This window comes from Dermacentor albipictus, chromosome 2 (assembly GCF_038994185.2).
Source record: "Dermacentor albipictus isolate Rhodes 1998 colony chromosome 2, USDA_Dalb.pri_finalv2, whole genome shotgun sequence".
NCBI classification, from domain to species: Eukaryota; Metazoa; Arthropoda; class Arachnida; order Ixodida; family Ixodidae; genus Dermacentor; species Dermacentor albipictus.
In genome coordinates this window covers 66,590,713-66,608,382 of record NC_091822.1, presented here as the reverse complement: position 1 = coordinate 66,608,382, position 17,670 = coordinate 66,590,713, and the positions used below count along the sequence as shown (strand labels likewise).

The 17,670-nt window shown below is 46.0% G+C and overlaps 1 protein-coding gene and 1 long non-coding RNA gene across 3 annotated transcripts in view; one reads left to right on the top strand and one right to left on the bottom strand.

Annotated features, from left to right (window-relative positions):
* Positions 1-17,670, bottom strand: part of LOC135903207 (uncharacterized) — a 60,060-nt gene that overhangs the window by 30,875 nt on the left and 11,515 nt on the right. The window contains exons 2-3 of one of the 2 annotated variants that reach the window (XR_010564751.2): positions 10,660-10,948; positions 10,219-10,413 (exon numbers count right to left, since the gene is read on the bottom strand). This is a non-coding gene — a long non-coding RNA (uncharacterized lncRNA). Of the gene's footprint in view, positions 1-10,172; positions 10,414-10,659; positions 10,949-17,670 lie in introns of those variants that run through there. The other variant, XR_010564750.2, reaches the window with a different exon arrangement.
* LOC135903260 (piggyBac transposable element-derived protein 3-like) lies at positions 1,085-3,389 on the top strand. The gene is made up of 3 exons (XM_065433676.1): positions 1,085-1,216; positions 1,480-1,619; positions 1,696-3,389. Exons 1-3 carry the CDS (start codon positions 1,186-1,188, stop codon positions 3,325-3,327), a joined length of 1,803 nt encoding a protein of 600 aa, XP_065289748.1. The 5' UTR covers positions 1,085-1,185; the 3' UTR covers positions 3,328-3,389.

The following is a 17,670-nucleotide window of genomic DNA, read 5'->3' as shown; positions in this document are numbered from 1 at the left end:
CCGCTGGTGCCCTTCTTTCTCACGCATAATCGCGTCGCCTTCACTCCGGACGCTCACTTCGCGTCGATGAGCACAAAAGTACACGAAAACAACGAGGTGGTACAACCTAAACGCAGCAAAAAACAATCTAATTACTCACAACTTCAAGAATGTCACGGGGAACACACACATGTGCTCCCGGCGGCCCGCCGCGAGACGCAGGAAATGACGTAGCGGCGATAGCGGCGACACCCGTCGGGGGAAGTTATTTCAATTTCGGTTTCGTTTTCAAGGCATAAAAACAAATATTCTTTTCAACTATGTGTGTGTATTACTTTCAAAGCTATTTATTTTACGATACCTCTAAGCCATTTTCTGTGTTCAGGGGTAGTTTCACTGGAAATTTATTTCCAGAAACATGGGCTGATATCAAATCAAATGGGGCAAAGGTGGGCTGGTAACTGCGTGTAATTGAATTTATTTGTCGATGCTTTTTTTTGTTTGTTTGCTTGGACGTTCATTTGTAAAGAGACGTGGCCCTTCCTGATTGTATAAGATACAGAGGTACTTGCGAGTCTGTCTTTTCTTTTATGCACAGAGAAACAGAGAGAGAAAAAAAGCTTTAATTGGCATTTTCAAGAAGTTCACAATGCTCATATTTCTGAACTGGAGTGCTCACTCAAATTTTAAATAGCTTGGATTAACGGCAGATATAAAAGTACTTGCATAATAGCTTTCTAAACGTATAGGCGACGCCACGAAATTTCACATGTGCAGAATTACACGAAAACCTTAAGTTTACAAGTACGAAAAGTCTTTCTTTGCCTGTTGTCGTGAAAGTGCAACCGAAGCGAATCCAGATCTCGGGGTTTTTTTTTCTTTGTTTTTATGAGCGGGTGAGCGAGTGGGGCCTATGACCGCTCAAAAGAAAGAACAAATATAACAACGATTCCCCTCTGGTGGACAGCACCGTGAGTTGTCGTTGTCATAATCTGATGTAGGTCTTTGTCTTACTGCAGTTGCATAACCCCTTCAGTCACGGCGTACACATATGTGTACGCGATTTTGCGGATTTTTTTCCTCTCTTGGAGTTCAAATTTCCCGCGCGAAAGACGTTTGTGTAGGTTTGTATGGGCACTGGGCAAGACTACTAGCGCCATCTGTCGTTGCAATCGAGAAATGAAGTCGTAAACAGCCACTTCCAAGATGGACGCCGCCGCATTCTACGGGAACGCTGGTAAGTGATTTACCAAACCAAAGGTTTCTGGATTTATAGTGCTATTGGGAAGCAACTGCGCCGTTTTTTATGCTCGTAAAGACACAAGGAACACGTAGAAACCGCGAAATCTATTAGAGCTGCATTACCGCGCTAGAAAATCCAGCTCAAACTTGAGCGTACACAATTGTGTACGGCGTGCCGCTATCGGCACAAACCGAAAGATGGCGTATCTTGTACTTGAGGTTTTTACTGATAGAACGTTTGGTGTTTCCGCATTTCAGACTTGAGAAATCATGGAAGACAACGAAGAAGACTCGATGATGACTCGGCAGAAAGTCTGCTGTCCAGAATTGGCGATGGGAACACGTCGGATATTGGACTTTCTGACGACGAGGAAGAAGAAGGGCATCCCAATCAATCTGTAAGTGGCGGAATGACCGCGATTGTGATTCTGTCGTGTTTCCCTGGGCAATTATAAAATAAATTTTGTTTGGCAGGCGGCCGTCACAGACAATGAAGCTTGTCCTTCCGGAGCAGCTGAGCGTCTTGATCCTCTGCTAGACCATGATGAGCAACAAAAATACGCCGGCCGACAAAAGAGGAAAGCTGTTTGGACCAGTGCGGAATTTGAGCCGCCCGACACCACATTTCATTCTGCAGGCCGTGATGTCAGTGCTGTGATTGAACCGTGTGAGTACTTCTTCAGGTACTTTACAGAAGAACTGTTTGAAGAGATTGCACGTTGCACGAACATCTACGCGCTTCAGACTTCAGGAGCCATCCTTGGAACAACACCAGAAGAAATAAAAACGTTCTTTGGAATGTTATTGATAATGGGAACACTGAAATTCCCACGCATCAGGATGTACTGGAGTCCTGCAACGCAAATTCCAAGTGTGTCGGGAGCAATGAGCGTGAACAGATTTTTCAGGCTCCGTTCTGCACTACATGTCACTGAGCCAGACCCAGATCACACTGGAACTGACAAGTTTTGGAAAGTGCGACCGCTCCTTGATGCTGTCAGGAAGAGATGCCTTGAACTGCCTCCTACTGAAAAAAACAGCATCGATGAGCAAATGATCCCCTTTACAGGGAGAGTCGTTGCGAAGCAATTTGTCCGTAACAAACCCAACCCCGAAGGTGTGAAAGTGTTTGTTCGTTGCAGCTCCAGTGGTGTCGCGCATGACTTCGAGTTTTACCAGGGAAAAGGTACCGGCACATCAGTGGAGCACAAGCACCTAGGGCTTGGTGGCTCCATTGTGATGAGGTTGACTCAGCACCTCCCAAAACTGCGTAACTTCAAATGTTATTTTGATAACTATTTCACTTCGATAACACTGCTTCAAGAACTGAAGGAAATAGGTATTTGGGCTATTGGCACCATCCGTAGCAATAGGCTGCAAGGATGTCCACTGAAGTCGGAGAAGGCCCTTAAAAAAGAAGGACGCGGCAGTATGGATGCCAGTGTCACCAAAAGTGGTGACGTCACAGTTGTCAGGTGGCAGGACAATGGCATTGTGAATATTGCGTCGACATTCGTGGGTGTTGGGGAGCCTACAAATGTTAAACGTTGGAGTGAGGCATCAAAGAAGCATGTCGACATACCGTGCCCTGAAATCATCAGCCAGTACAATGAATCGATGGGCGGAGTTGACAAGATGGATTTTTTGCTGTCGTTGTACCCACTAAAACAAAGAACAAGGAAGTGGCCAGTACGCGTCATCTCTCATTTCACGTCATTCTCATTAGTGAATGGATGGCAAGAGTACCTGGCTGACGCAAATGACAACTGCTTCCAACGCAGGAAAATGCTGGACTTGTTGGCATTTCAGAATGATGTGGGCTTGGCATTGATAATGTGCAACAAGAATGGTGCCAGGAAACGCGGTCGCCCAAGCAACGATGCGAAGGAGCCCCCAAGGAAGGTGCACAATGCTGAGCCGCGGCCCGTAAATGCCGTCCGGTATGACGGAATGAACCACTGGCCAGCACACACAGGCAATAGCTTTGCTCAGCGTTGCAAGCTAGAAGGCTGCAATTCAAGGACGCGAGTGCGATGCCGCAAATGCAACGTGTTCCTTTGTCTTTCAGCGACAAATGACTGCTTTTACGCATTCCATAACAAATGAGCTTTCAGTTTCCTTTTTTGAATCACATTTCTATGCGAAATAAACAAATACTTTGCCTCAGACTCGAAATGCAACTTTGTCTCATTTGTACTGGCTGAGTCACAATGTACACATATGTGTACGCGTGCTAAAATTCAGTAAGGAGGAAAAAAAATTTTTTTCTTTGCTTTATTTTCATTCTGGGCACATCCTCTTGTCGAAAAAGCATGTAGAATAATTTTCCCGCACTTTGCTTTAATTCGTGACTGAAGGGGTTATAATAGCAGTTTGACGGGTAATGAGGAAGATATATTCAAAATCGAGGTATTTTGTGCATGCGGTAGACAAGTCATTTTCGACCCAACTGCGCTCGCCCTCAAACTACCACGAGCACAGCAATTTAGTATTGTTCCCATTCAATAGCTGTGCCTATACCATCGCCGAACCCCTTTGCTCGGCGAGGGTGCAGCTGTGGTAAAGGCTATTGAATGACAACAACAATTTCCTGGCAAAGTGTGGGAACTGTGATGACATTTCGTCTGGGTGTTGGCTTTAAGTATTCTCTTGTCTCCCCTTAGTACCATACTGTCTCTCCTCTGCGCTGTTGCATGTGAGTACAAAAAAGTAAGTGCTGCACCTTCTGCGCTACTTTTGCGGTGGGTGGGGGTGGGCAGAAGGGGGCTAACGCGTAATTAGTCTTCCAGAGGGCATTGTGTCGATGGCCAGGGTGTTTCAGTGGGCATTGTGACGGCCAAAGAGGTCCAAAGAGTATTGTAGCGATGCCCACGAAGTTCTCGCTAAAAGCACTCGCACACGCCTTTCCCGCGTCCCTCTCATGTTCATTATGCACGCTCTCAAACCACCCACCGACGCGGCTGGCAAGCCAGTGACAGCAGCAGCAGCAGAATTGGAAAAAGTGAGGGAGGAGGCATAGAAAGCTTCGCTTTAAAATCTGGCATAGCGCCCCTGTGCACGCCGTAACCTGCAATCCAGAGCTCTGGTGTTTTGACAAAATTCAATTTCATTCTGCAAAGTATTTCTTTCCCGTATTCAGCATGTGCACCTGTCCTACCCGTCTCGCGAGGGGAGACGGGCGAGTCTCGCGCAGGTCTACATATGCCAAGACATCGCGAACGTACTTGGCAGGTGGGCAGTAGCGCGCGCACTTGAAAAATGCCTCACCACTGTTCCGTGAACAAAGATGGGTCTGCAAATGCCCCGCCAATTTCTGGAATCTCGTTATATCTACAATGATTGGCTTGTTATCCTATTCATGCATGCAATTATGTGTCTCCAATTTGGGAGGGGAAATATTTCAGTAAATACCGTTGTTAGTCGGTGTTGTAAATACTTCATGCATCGCAAGTTGTACGCTGGTTCTCTATACTTTCTTAGATTATTCTCCCTTTCTTTTTGAGCACTCCGTTCAGGCAGCTGTTTGTAAGCCAGTAGAACGTTCCTTTACTATACAACTACAAACTTAATAGTTTCTTTTTGTACAGCCAGCTTCGTAAATTGACGCAGACGCGAAGCCATGAGCGTTTTGCACGGCTCTTTCTGCAGATGCTGCTTGAGCAAAGCATTGTGGTGGGTGAGAAGGCTCAAGTTTGCCAACGAACCTACCTTGTTTATAGACTTGAGAGAAGCAGAACGAATTGGGGTTATTGATTCGGCGAAAGAAGGTCAGGTGGGGTCAAAGCTTCTCGAATCGGCGTATCTTTTGTCCGCGTATGGTTCGTCGCACCCTTTTCTGCCTGTTTTGTCATGCTTGAAAGAAACCTAGACGACCGCACTGCTTTAGAGCAATTGTGGCGCGTCCAGCTGCATGCTGTCACGTGGCCTATTCATTTTGCTAGATTCCTGGCGTCCCAAAAGCAAGAGCTGCACTAGTTCTGCCTTGCTGAAAACATTTTGAACATTTTTCTTTTGGTTAAGTATTCAATACTAGAAAAAGTGGGTGCGCGCTTTTGGATTCCGCGGAATTTGTGCGTGACGACATTTAGGAACTGTGTGCCACCTAGAACACTGTGACATAATAGATAGTAGTGCTTCAGCAACAGGTTTTTCCCAGGACATATTTAAAATGGCTTATCAAAACAGGCAGTGAAACGGAGGGGGGCTCTCTTCAGGAGTTTTGTCGGCTTTGAAAGCCCGACATGTCTCGGCGGGGGGGGGGGGGGGGGGGGGCTTGGGGTAAGGCAGGGCCCATTTCTGGATCCGCCACTGGTTTTTAGTGCCGTGGGACACGCCGTCTCTTCGTGCAATTGTATGTTTGTGAATGTGATAAAAACAAACAAAAACACCCTTGCACCCACCCCCAATATTCTTAGTCAGTGCACCCTTTCGGTGGGTAAAAGGGTGTTATGGCATCTAGAACTGCCCTATGCTTCGCAAAAAGTCATGATGATGGGATGTTTATTGAATGAAAACACGCTTCAAGGGTGTTATGATTCGCAATTCTCACCATCAAGGGTGTAAATTATTTTACTGTGTATGGGAATCTTATCGACAAAAGAAACAACTAGTGCACGTCCTCGTCCAGGCTAAAATAAAGCAGTCCTCTGATCGCTGGCTGGCTGAAGTTCGCGATGCAACTAAAGGGGGGTCCAGAAAATTCTGGAACCATATAAGCTGGCTGGGTAAAGCGAATCACAGAAAGCAGGAACAGATTCACGATGCCGAAGGAAATTGTTTAGAGGGAGCTGACGCTGTGAACTACATTGGTTCAGTTATAGCAGAGTCATTTAGCAAAGACGATAGGGTAATCACACCAAATGAGGGAGCAACACAGGATAGCATAATTGAAAACAGCTTAGAAATGACCATTCTTAACTGGAAAAAGGCGAAAGCAAATGTTCCAAAATGAACGTCCACGGGAATAGACGAAATTCCAATCAAGTTAATTAATGAACTTGGCCCAAGAAGCAAGGAAACGCTGATAGAAGCATTGGAGGCAGTCATAACAAATAAGCGAATTCCGCACAGCTGGAAACAGAGTAAAATGAATTTGATTTATAAAGGGAAAGGTGATAACATAAAATCCTTCCAACCGATTACGATAACATCAGTTATATATAGGCTGGCAATGCAGGCGGTGAAATTAAAAATGCAGTCATGGGTAGAAAGTAATAGAATACTCGGAGAACTTCAGAACGGGTTCAGAAGTGGTAGGCGCTTAGATGATAGCCTGTTCGTGCTTACCCAGTGCATAGAAATAGCTAAGGCGGAAAATAGACCTCTGTATTTAGCCTTCCTGGACATAAGCGGTGCATACGACAACGTGAACAGGGAACTCCTGTGGAACATATTAAAAGATGAAGGTATCGGTCATGAGGTAATTAATTTTCTACAGGAAATATATCGAGAAACTAATGTTGAAATAACATGGGAAGGAATTAAGAGTACAACTGTCGAGGTACACAAAGGATTAAGGCAAGGTTGTTCTCTATCACTGCTGCTGTTCATGCCTTATATCATAAGTATGGAAAGAAGGTTACAACAAAACAATCTAGGTTATAATCTGTCGTACAGATTAGGCGGAAAGGTTGTTGAGCAACGACTACCGGGTTTAATGTATGCGGACGATATTGTACTGTTAGCAGATAGCCAGGAAGATTTGCAAACTCTGGTTAATTAGTGTGGAGACAAAGGAGACAGTTTAGGTTTCAGTTTTAGTGCAGCTAAGTGAGGTGGGATGATTTTCAACGATACAACTCATCAGGAGCTTACAATACAAGGACATGAAATACCCCGTGGTCGAACACAAATATCTCGGGGCATGGATAAACAAAGGGCAGATGTACACGGAAAAGCACGAACAGTCTCTCATAGCAAAAGGGCGAAGAGATGCCGGGACAATGAAACATAGGACATTGTGGAGGTACAAAAGGTATGAGGTACTGAGAGGTATTTGGAAGGGAGTAATGGTGCCGGGGCTTACTTTCGGGAATGCGGTCCTGTGTTTAAGGGCAGAGGCTCAGTCGAGACTAGAAATAAATCGGAGAGCTGTGGGAAGATTAGCACTAAGTGCCCACGGGAAAACCACAAACGAAGCAGTACAGGGGGATATGGGCTGGGCATCGTTCGAAGCACGGGAAGCTGAGAGTAAAATCCTATACGAAAAACGTTTGAGGAAATCGGATGATAACAGGTGGGCAGCTAAGGTGTTTAAATACCTATACAGAAAGAGCGTTGACTCACAATGGCGGAAAAGAACTAAGAAGCTAACCAGTAAGTTTGCCAGACACGAGGACGGAGAAAGACGGAGCATTAAACGACAGGTTAAAAACGCGGAAAGTAAAAATTGGATAAATTCAATGGAAAAGAAGAATAGTGTGGAACTATATCGATACTGGAAACAGCAGATCAGGAAGGAAGCGTTTTATGATAACTCAAGAAGCAGTGCCCTACTCTTTGAAGCTAGATCAGGATGCCTTAGAACGCGGAGCTATAAAAAGAAATTTAACGAAGAAGAAGACACATGTACTGTGTGTGGTAAATATGTAGAAACAATGGAACACCTCATACTAAAATGTGATGGTATCCATCCCGATGTCGATGCGGTCACAGTCACCCTTCCCGACGCCCTAGGGTTCAGAGATAACAATAGTCATGTAAATAAATATGCGGTGGAAATTAGCAAAATGCGATAGGAGGATTAGTGGCTCAAAAGCAGAGAGGTGACATAAGGTTAAAAGGGTAGGAAGACGTATTTAAAGAAAATCGCGAATTTTAATAACACACAACACAGGTAAACAAAAATAAAAGGCAAAATAAAAAGCTGAGCATGGTGGCAACTGCCATCACCCCGTGTAAAAGGGGACGCTCCTACCTTCCATTCATCGAACTGGAGTAACACAGGAAATGGGTGAGAGTACAGTGTACTAGGTTCTAGTACACTGTAGTGCATCTGTAGTGAGAGAAAACGGGGGACAAGCCAGCGTCATTGTGGCCAGACGTTCACGAGCGTCAGCTAGCCATGTGCTTACTTGATTTTGTACGAAACTTGCACCCTATTTTTAACAGAATTGCAGCGGGAACTCAGGTGGGTTGCAATTTTATCAAATACAATCACTGGAAGGTTATTAAAAGGGAAAATCTAGGAAATTCAGGGATTTTCGAGGATCTGCGAAAATTCCAGAATTCTCAAGGCCTTGAAAACAATCTTTTCAAATTCAAGGGTTTCAAGGACCCGCATGGACCCGGTTATCATACACATCCAGAGATGGCCAGGGGTATTATATGTGCAATATTCATACTATTGTTCGACTACTTTGCGATTGTGACTCGATCAAGAATCAGTATGCGTGCTGCATGCTAGTGTTGACATAAAGGTATTAGGCAGTTTTAGCACCGCCGTGTGGTAAACACGGTAACTTTACGGTAACTGCAATCGTACGTCGAATATCGCTAGGCAAGCCTATACCCCATTTCATACCTCAGGTGCAACGCTGTGGAAGCTACGCAAGTCCGGTCACCAAAATTTATTACTCCACGCGTTTCCGTCTATGCTTCGTGTGCCAGCGGCGTTTGCTCGCGCGAGCATGCACGTGAAGCTGCCACGACGGGCTGCAATTAAAAAATACCGGAAAGCAAAATGATTGAAAAGGTGTTAGCAGCCGTATAAGCACACGGATTGTTTGTATTGGTAATTTTTTTTTTCATTCAGAACTGAGCTTACATAACGAAAATTTTCACAAAAATCGGATCAAGAAACACCGAACTCTAAGTGCGAACGCAGCCACTGCAAGTATAGCTAGCCTCCACAGCGTTGCACCTGATGTATGAAACGGAGTATAGCAACGCTAGCAACATCGCGTTTCCGCATTTGTCGCAAGGCTATCCGGCTATGCTAAAGTTGTGTTACCAGACCTTCATGGCTGCAAATGTTCGCATTTCTCGAGTGCATCAATGTGGGCCTAATCGGGCTTCTAGGTGCACCTGCATGTGCTGCGTATTGGTGGAAGATGAAGAGAACTGCTTGTGCTGCCAGGAGGTGCAAGAGATTAGGAATAAACAGAAGCGCACGCAGTGCGTAACAAGTTCAACTATTCAGGACTGTGTGCCTCAGCAGGGCAGCACTGGAAGTGGCGCTTGCCCAGAAACGAGTCGAACCGGCTGGACAAGGCAAGGAGTTTACAAACAGGTGTGAAATTGATATAGCCAATGGAAAAAAGAGTGAAACAAAAGCAATTTTTTTACAGGCAGTTGAGGTATGCAGCACACCGCCAGTTTGTCTGGCTAGTATGTAAAAGGTTAGGAAAGAACAACCGTCGAATTCTGCCAAGCTGTGTGCTTGAAGTTGTTCGGAAGAAATAGCCCTCCAGAACTGGCTCATATACAGGCTTCAAACATATCTGGGATTCCCTTTAGGTGAGTGGACATAGATGTGCTGATGTACTAATGAAATGGTCTACAAAATGCAGCAAGTTAGTTTTTCTCTATTTGAATTGTTCTGCGTGTTTCCGAAGAGCATTTCATGAAATTTTTTCCATTGCCATTATGTATTCATCAGAGTACAACTCTCTTTTTCACTGTACTTAAATCCCCCAGATATGAAATCATTTCTTGAAGCTTAAAATTATTCAGTGCTTTGTAGGAGTATGTGTAATAACAGCAGCTGAAAGGTTTCTCCCTTCAACACCCACAGTGTGACTGCCACGTAAAAAAGATCAACTTTGCTTGCACTAACGCACCATGTAGTTATGCTTTTTCAAATTCAAGCAAGGAATAACATTGTTACAACGCAAACATCAATATGGAGCATTTGCTAAACTCAGTGTAAATTGTCAAGTAAAATTGCAGCTTGAAACACTATACCAGTAAGCATCATTCAGCTTTGGTAGGCGCCCACAAAGCTACTAATGTTGCTTGATATTTCGTCTTTACTGCCTGATTACAGATATATAGTACCTGGAAGAGATGTCTCAAATTAGAGGAATTTTGCAGAGCTGAATAAATGAGGACTGTCAGGATTGTCAGGACTGTAATTGTCGTCGAAATCAGAAGCAGGTTCACTGTCACTTAGGCTGTCACTCTCATAACATGGCTCTGCCACATTCATCACCTGAGTAGCAACCTCTACCATGAAGTTGCCAACCTGGACACCTGAAAAGAAAAAAAAGAACAATTCTTGAAACGTTCATGCAATTATTTCATAGCCCACTATTATCCCACCATCATTCTCATAAGGTGTAAAGAATGTCCAGGAACCCATTCATTTCAAATTAATTTACAACTCAGACTATTACTGAAAAAACTATGCTGCACATTCTCATTCATAAAATTATCTTCATGAAAACATGAATTGCTTCAATGCGCCCAAAGAATCGGACTAATGTCAGGTGATCTTACCGACTTAAACACTCCGAAGCTTTGTCTGCGTCCCACGTGAAATGAACCTGCGCTTGTTTTTTACGTCTGCTTGTGACGCCCTGAAAGATTTTGCTGGTTGTATCAGAAATTGTTGGCTCTTGTCTGCAGTTTGGGGGCCATTCTGTTGAAGGCTCTTGTCTGCAGTTTCGGGGCAATTCTGTTCAACACCAGCTGCCTGTGCCACAATGGCTGCTTCAATATCTTCGATTGATGGTGGTAGTGGAACAGGTTCATCACGGGCTCTGTTCTCAAGGAGCTCTGCTATTATCTGAAAGAGTGCAAGGCATGGATGTCATAAATTTCAGCATATCAGCATACATGACAGCAGTTGGATTACTTGCAATAACTGAAATACTTTTTCAGTAATTTATGTGTTGGATTAGTTGTCTGGTGATTCAGTAATGCGAATTATTTCGTCTGTAGTTTCATGGCCAAAGTAATTTATTAATTGCGTTAAATATGCACCAGTAAGCTGTGTAAGCTTCTCCCTTTATACTTTGCTTTTTTTCTTCTTGTATGCATGAAAACTTTTTGTAAGCAATCGTAAAGTAATACCATTACTTTCTTAAAGCGGTAATTGGTAATGTAATTCAAATCAATGAGCGTAATAAGACAGTAATTAGTAATGTAATATAGTTACTTTCAAATAATTTTGCCAGCTAGTTCTCTAGGTACAAGGGCAAGAAAACATTTTTTGTCCAGCAGCGATGCCTGTATTGGGCTGCGATGCCTGTATTGGACCACGTCGAACGCTGACAAGTTCAATACCTTACAATGTTACTTCATTATTTGAGCCCGTTCGCCTTGCCACGGGCGCGGCTGTGCCGACGCTCGTTTTTGCGGCCTTTCGCTGCTGGTAGCAAGCTATGAATGCGAAATCTACGGAACAAAGTTTTTACACGCCGAGTTCAACTACTCTAAAGTGAGCATGAAAATATTACCGTAACACCTCATGTCGTGCGATTTGAACACGAGTGCCGAACAGCTAAACCTGCGGGCACCGCGTGGTAGGACGAATAACAAATATCACTGAATGCGCAAGCGTACCCCCGGCCAGTTATTCCACCGTATCAAAACAGCACCGAACAAACAGCTGTAGTACAATGTTCCGTGACAATGCGGAGTGGCAAAACGGGATGAAAATGGCAAGCACTTCGCACGCATGTGCATATTCCCGGCTGTGCCTCAGTTCTGACTGGTGTGGTTTAAGTTTGTTGGTTGGACGGACGGACGGACGGATTATGGGACGGACGGACGGACGGACGGACGGACGGACGGACGGACGGATGGATCCATCCATCCATGGATGGATGGATGGATGGATGGATGGATGGATGGACGGACGGACGGACGGACGGACGGACGGACGGACGGACGGATGGACGGATGGATGGATGGATGGATGGATGGATGGATGGATGGATGGATGGATGGATGGATGGATGGATGGATGGATGGATGGATGGATGGATGGCGGCTACACCCTTTGTAGCGGGCGGTGGTTGGCGCCACGTAGCCTTTTGCTCCCCCTCCTATTTTTTTTTTCCTTTCTTTATATCCCCTGTAAGGTCGCTCTGATTGTTCGGGTTCTTAAGTCTCACGAATCGGCCTCGTGCTTTGTGTATAGAGAGGGGGTTCACTTCCCCCCATGTCAGCGGGGCGACAGTTGCTGTGTTATGTGGGGTCACAGGCAACGCGCGGGGTTGGGTGACGCGTCGCGGCAGGTGCCAGGCGGGCGTGTGCCGATTACTGGAAGTCAGTATTGTGCGCACGATGTTGGCAGTCCGCCGACGGGTCACACAGACCAGCCTTGAAACGAACCGCTGTACAAAAGGTATTGTGGGTCTGGCGCCCGAGTCCCTGACTAATTGGAGGCGCCGCCGAGGTTAAGAAGGACTTAGCAACTCTGACTCCATGCCGCATGCAGTGAGCATGGACCTAATCCTCTACGCGTCCGGAACGTAATCGCCAGCCTTGTTGTTGGGTGCGACTGCCTGCGTGGTTTCGAAGACCAGCTTGCCGTGCACGCTGTAGGAATGCGGTGCACACGTAAAGAGGGCATTCGCACGACGGCGTCTTGGAAACACGCACTCAAAGAACTTTGTCTTGTAGACAATAAGTTTGAAGGACAAGGAGGGTCATCCGTCTCCCAGACGGCCAAACTTTGAGTACAGCGGCACTTCGTGGTGCCGGTGCCCCTGCTTCCGAGACATTTGCAGCCTAGGCGCCGTTGGGATTTGAAACGGTCTAGCGATAACTTGTTCGGGCCTGGCGTGTTTTGCTGAGCCGGTCACTCACTACGGAGAAATGAGAGGGCAGCGGAGTTTTGGCGAAGAAGGAAAAGAGCTTTGTTTTCGAATATGTTTATTTTTAAGAGTAAGCGCATCCCTGTGGGTTGTGGCTTAACAAACGGTTGACTCTGATTGGCAACTGAACCTGTGGGACGGGCCAACGGCCCTACCGCCTTTTTTCTTTGTATATTTGGGCTATAAAAATCGGGACGACATGCTGTCCCTCAGACTTGGCTGAAATCAGGATTGCTGATAGATCAGTGAGCCTCCGTACTATGTACGTTAAAACGAGTCTGGGCTCTAACAGTCATTGAGACAGTCGAAGAGTGAGACTTTGTTTCTCAATTGTTCAAGTTTGTAATGTATTTGTTTTACCTGCCATGTATATAGAAAAGTTCACGTATAAATATTTCTTGTACATCTGACCTCATCGTTTCCTGCCTGCGTTTGATCAACCACTGCCGATCATCGTCCGATAAGCTTCAAGTTGCAACGGTGAAGCGAGGACGGAGAACGAACGAAACTTTACTTCCCCTTCTCCTTAAACTAGTTTTCACTCCCCTACTCCCTCCAAAATAACTATCTAAAGACGTATAGAAAACATTATTTCCCCGATTTACGGTATTACCTCTCCCTTGACTTCCTCCACCAATCCTCTAGCCTCCCCTTCGTTACTGCCACTGTTTTCTCGTCTATTTGCCCTCGTTCCCCGGGAATACCTAGTGCCCCTTCCATATCTGCCACTGTTCCCTCTGCCAGAGTCGGGCGAAGGTCTGTGCATCTCAGCACTATATGTATGCTCTGTGGTCTCCATTTCGTCTCCGCAAGCTGTGCACAGAAGGTCCACGTCTTCAAATTTAGCCCTGTATGTTTTCGTTCTCAAAGCCCCCGTCCTAGCTTCGAGTAATAGTGAGCTGCCCCGCGAGGTATCAAATAAGAGCTCTCTCTTAATCTCCGGTTTTTGTGAACTATGCATAGATAGCGCTGGCTTTCCGAGCATTCTTTCTTCCCACATTTTTCTTTCCGTCTTCTTCACCTCCTTTCCCACACTAGAGCCACGTTGGACCCCCTCCCTCGGCTGAAGGTATCTATTCCTCAGCTTCCTCGTTCTGAGTGTCCGCTGTGTGTTGCCAGTGCTGGGAGTCTCTGTTCCTATTTTAGCTTACTTATTGCCTCTCTACCTTCGAATGACGTCCATCCCATGTCCCCCTGCACTCCCTCATTAGGGGTGTTCCCGTGCGCTCCTAAGGCCAACCTGCCTACACTTCTCTGTCTTCTTTCCATGCATGCCTGAACTTCCAATTTCATGCACAGTACTGAATTTCCGAATGTGAGGCCAGGTACCATAACCCCTTTCCATACGCCCCTAACCACCTCGTACCTATTATAGTTCCATAGTGTCTCGTGTTTCATTACAGTTGAGTTCCTTTTCGCTTTTTCAATCATAATTTTTTCATGTTCTTCCAAGTACTTTTTGCCCTCATTTAGCCATATGCCCAAATACTTGTATTTTTCAACATGATCGATCTTAGTGTTTTGTATTACCAATGGTTCCCCCCTTTCTTCATTGTATACTATTATCCCAGACTTCTCTCTACTGAATTGCAGTCCCAGTTTTTCTCCCTCCTCTCTACATATGCTCATTAGTTCCTGTAGCCCTACTCTGGTGTCAGCAAGCAGTACAATATCATCTGCATACATCAACCCGGCTAGTACTTGAGCTACCTTCTGCCCTTCCAGCATATAGCTTATGTCGGTTCCTATTGTTCTCTGTTCTAGTCTCTTTTCCATTTGGCTCATGTAAATCATAAAAAGCAGGGGCGACAATGGACAGCCCTGCCTGCGACCTCTTCTTATTTTAGCTGGCTTTGTAGTTTCCCCCTCCCATGTTATCTCTACCTCATTATCTGTATAAACTTGTTGTAGGAACCCAATCACCTTTCTATCTAGACCATATTCCCTCAACTGGCTCCATAACTTTTCTCGGTTTACATTATCATAGGTTCCTCTAATGTCTGAAAAAGCTGTCCATAGCGGTTTCTGCCTGGCTGCCGCTATCTCTATGCACTGTGTTATAACAAATAAATTATCATCTAGCTTTCTGTTCCTTCTAAATCCATTCTGCACTTCTCCTAAGATCTCTTCACCTTCTGCCCATTCCTCCATTCTCACTTTCACCATCTGCATTGCTACTCTGTATTGGCCTCGAGCTCCACCACTGGAAAAGCTGGCGCCACCGTCGGCGTGACGTGCTATTAGGGATCACGTGGACATAGCGGCCGCGTCGACTGCTTCGAGAGCGCCGAAGCAAGCTGAAAACGAGAGTTTAAATTCCCTCGTACGCTGCGGTCCTCATTTAGTGGCGAGATTTTCCTGCTTCGAGTGTCTCCTTTACAACGCTTGAAAGCACTAGAATAGGTAGTGGCTGCCTTTGAAGGCGCGCAACATGGTAGGCTACTCCTTGGTGCCGCAGTGCCGGACATACGCAACGGTGCCCGGTGTCAGCCTTATTCACACGTAGCCGCAGGACAAGAAGCTGCGTGAAGCTTGGCTCGCGAAACATAAAACCGGCAAACAGTCATCGGCTACAACTCGGGTATGCATCAAGCACAGACGCGAGGAAGATTTCTGCTACGGAACCGGGTCTGCGATGTTCTGAAAACGCGCGCTGAGACGCTCGCCCCAGTCCGCTGAATGTCATGATGGTTTGGTCTATGAACTTGTCGCTGCTATAGATACTGGCAAGTTCACTGGAATGGAAAGGGAGCGGTAAGACGCACATTAAAAAAAGGCATGGCATATGGTCATGTTTGTACGTGTTATGAATTAATGCACTGGATTACAAAAAAGAAGCAGCGGGAATCGCACGCTGAGAACACCGATAAACATACAGTGCGACGCAACTCTAGAAATAATATGGAAGCGTCCAAGAATTTAGAAGAAAAAAAAAAGATTGAATCGTCGCGACGGCACATCACAGTCCCCGTAGGCGTCGAAGTCTCTACAATGAAATTATTTTTGAACAGCTCTGATAGCACCCACGCAACAATGGTTGCTTGTATACTGTCACATTCTCATATTCTGCGGCCTAAAGCTCATGGCACTGTGTGAAAACGCGCTCACAGCGAAAGCAAAACGTGCGCGGACATGCATGCAGACGCGCAGTCGGTCGCTGCGAACCCGTGCGATCGCTGCATTGAGGCTTCATTCTGTTATGCCCCATTTGGTTATACAGACAGCCCACTCTAACGACATATTTCACATAGTTTACTCTCGGCGTTTGGCTACCTTTCACGCAAGAAGCCGGTTCGGGAGACTCCATCGCGGCGACCGCGCACAGTGGCGTTCACTGTACGTATTCGGTAAATAGCGTCTGTAAACGATTCTGTGCTTTCAGTTTGGCCAAGATTATTATTTAGACAGTAAAAAACTTCTCTCGTTTCGAAAGTAATTACAGAAATGTCAGGGAGAGTTCGCGCGTGGTGTTTTCAGTGAGTTCGGACAGCAAAACCTATGAGGAGGGCGCCGCGTGATCCCTCATACTACGCTAGCGAGGCGCTTCCGATAGATGGCGACTCCGTAACTCCTCGCCGCCAATATGACTGATGTGACAGCTATGCGGGACTGTTGCCAGCTTTGCGGGTCAATGTTGCCAGACGGCCTGCCAAATTTGACGGGGAAAGACACCGTCAAATGTAGCGAATGCAACGATGCCGTTTCCGAAGCGCACCAGATCACACGCGCGCAGGCTCCCAGGCGTGCGTCTATTTGTCGTACAAAAATCCCTCACGTGACCTGATCATAGGTGCCTAGGGACAGCATGGTTTAGGGATTTTTGAGAAGGCGCGATGTTGGCGCCGAGCACGACCTACTGTATGGATGGATGGATGGATGATTGAGGCTCAACCCTTTGAATCGGGCGGCGGCGGCGCGCGCCACCTAGCCCTTGATGGTTCTATATGCATGCATACCTATGTATTTACTCCTTTACTTTTGCGTTGATATTATCCACCAATCAGATAGTCTCCGTTTAGTTATTTCTACCTGTTCAAAGTCTATTCTACTTTCACTGTCTTTAAAACCCAAAGCTTTGAATAGTTCCCCGTTAGATTCAACTGCAGGGTGAAGTTGTAATTGTATACAACTGTAATTGTAATTGTAACTGTATGGACGTCAGACTCTGGAGTTTTGCAAGACGCGTAGCGCCACGTGCCGGTGCAAAGAGGCAGTAATTGAGTAGTGCGAAGCCCGACTCTCTTGCTAAGTTGCCTATGCAGCTAGCGACTGCGAAACAACGATTTAACTAGATTTTGGTCCATATTGCGAGTGTTTTGCGCACTTAACACTCAGACAAAGAGCTATGGATTTCTACGGTAGTCGGACGGGCCGCCGAACTGCCATAAAGCGCTTACTGGCTCACTCTTCCGACTGATGGCGGAAACGACGGCAACCGCGATAGCTCCGCGCGCTACGAAGAAACGCCGCAATCGACGCTACCGTTGTGTTGTAAATTGCCATGAACGTGAAGGACGGAATTACAGCGTTCAGTTTCACAGATTTCCATCGCGATAGTATGAAGGGGAAAGGCGAGATTGCTGGATACGGGCCGTTCAAACTGTTGGGTAATCGAATTACTTGCATTCCCCACAGCACAGCGGCTCGCATGACAAAGTGCGACAATTTTGTTCTTCTGTAATTG

Excerpts from the sequence above, each read along its gene's own strand:
- LOC135903260 (XM_065433676.1), top strand. The coding sequence starts at position 1,186 with ATGGACGCCGCCGCATTCTACGGGAACGCTG. Across the intron at positions 1,217-1,479 it reads CGCATTCTACGGGAACGCTG|ACTTGAGAAATCATGGAAGA; the intron begins GTAAGTGATTTA and ends TCCGCATTTCAG. Across the intron at positions 1,620-1,695 it reads AAGGGCATCCCAATCAATCT|GCGGCCGTCACAGACAATGA; the intron begins GTAAGTGGCGGA and ends TTTGTTTGGCAG.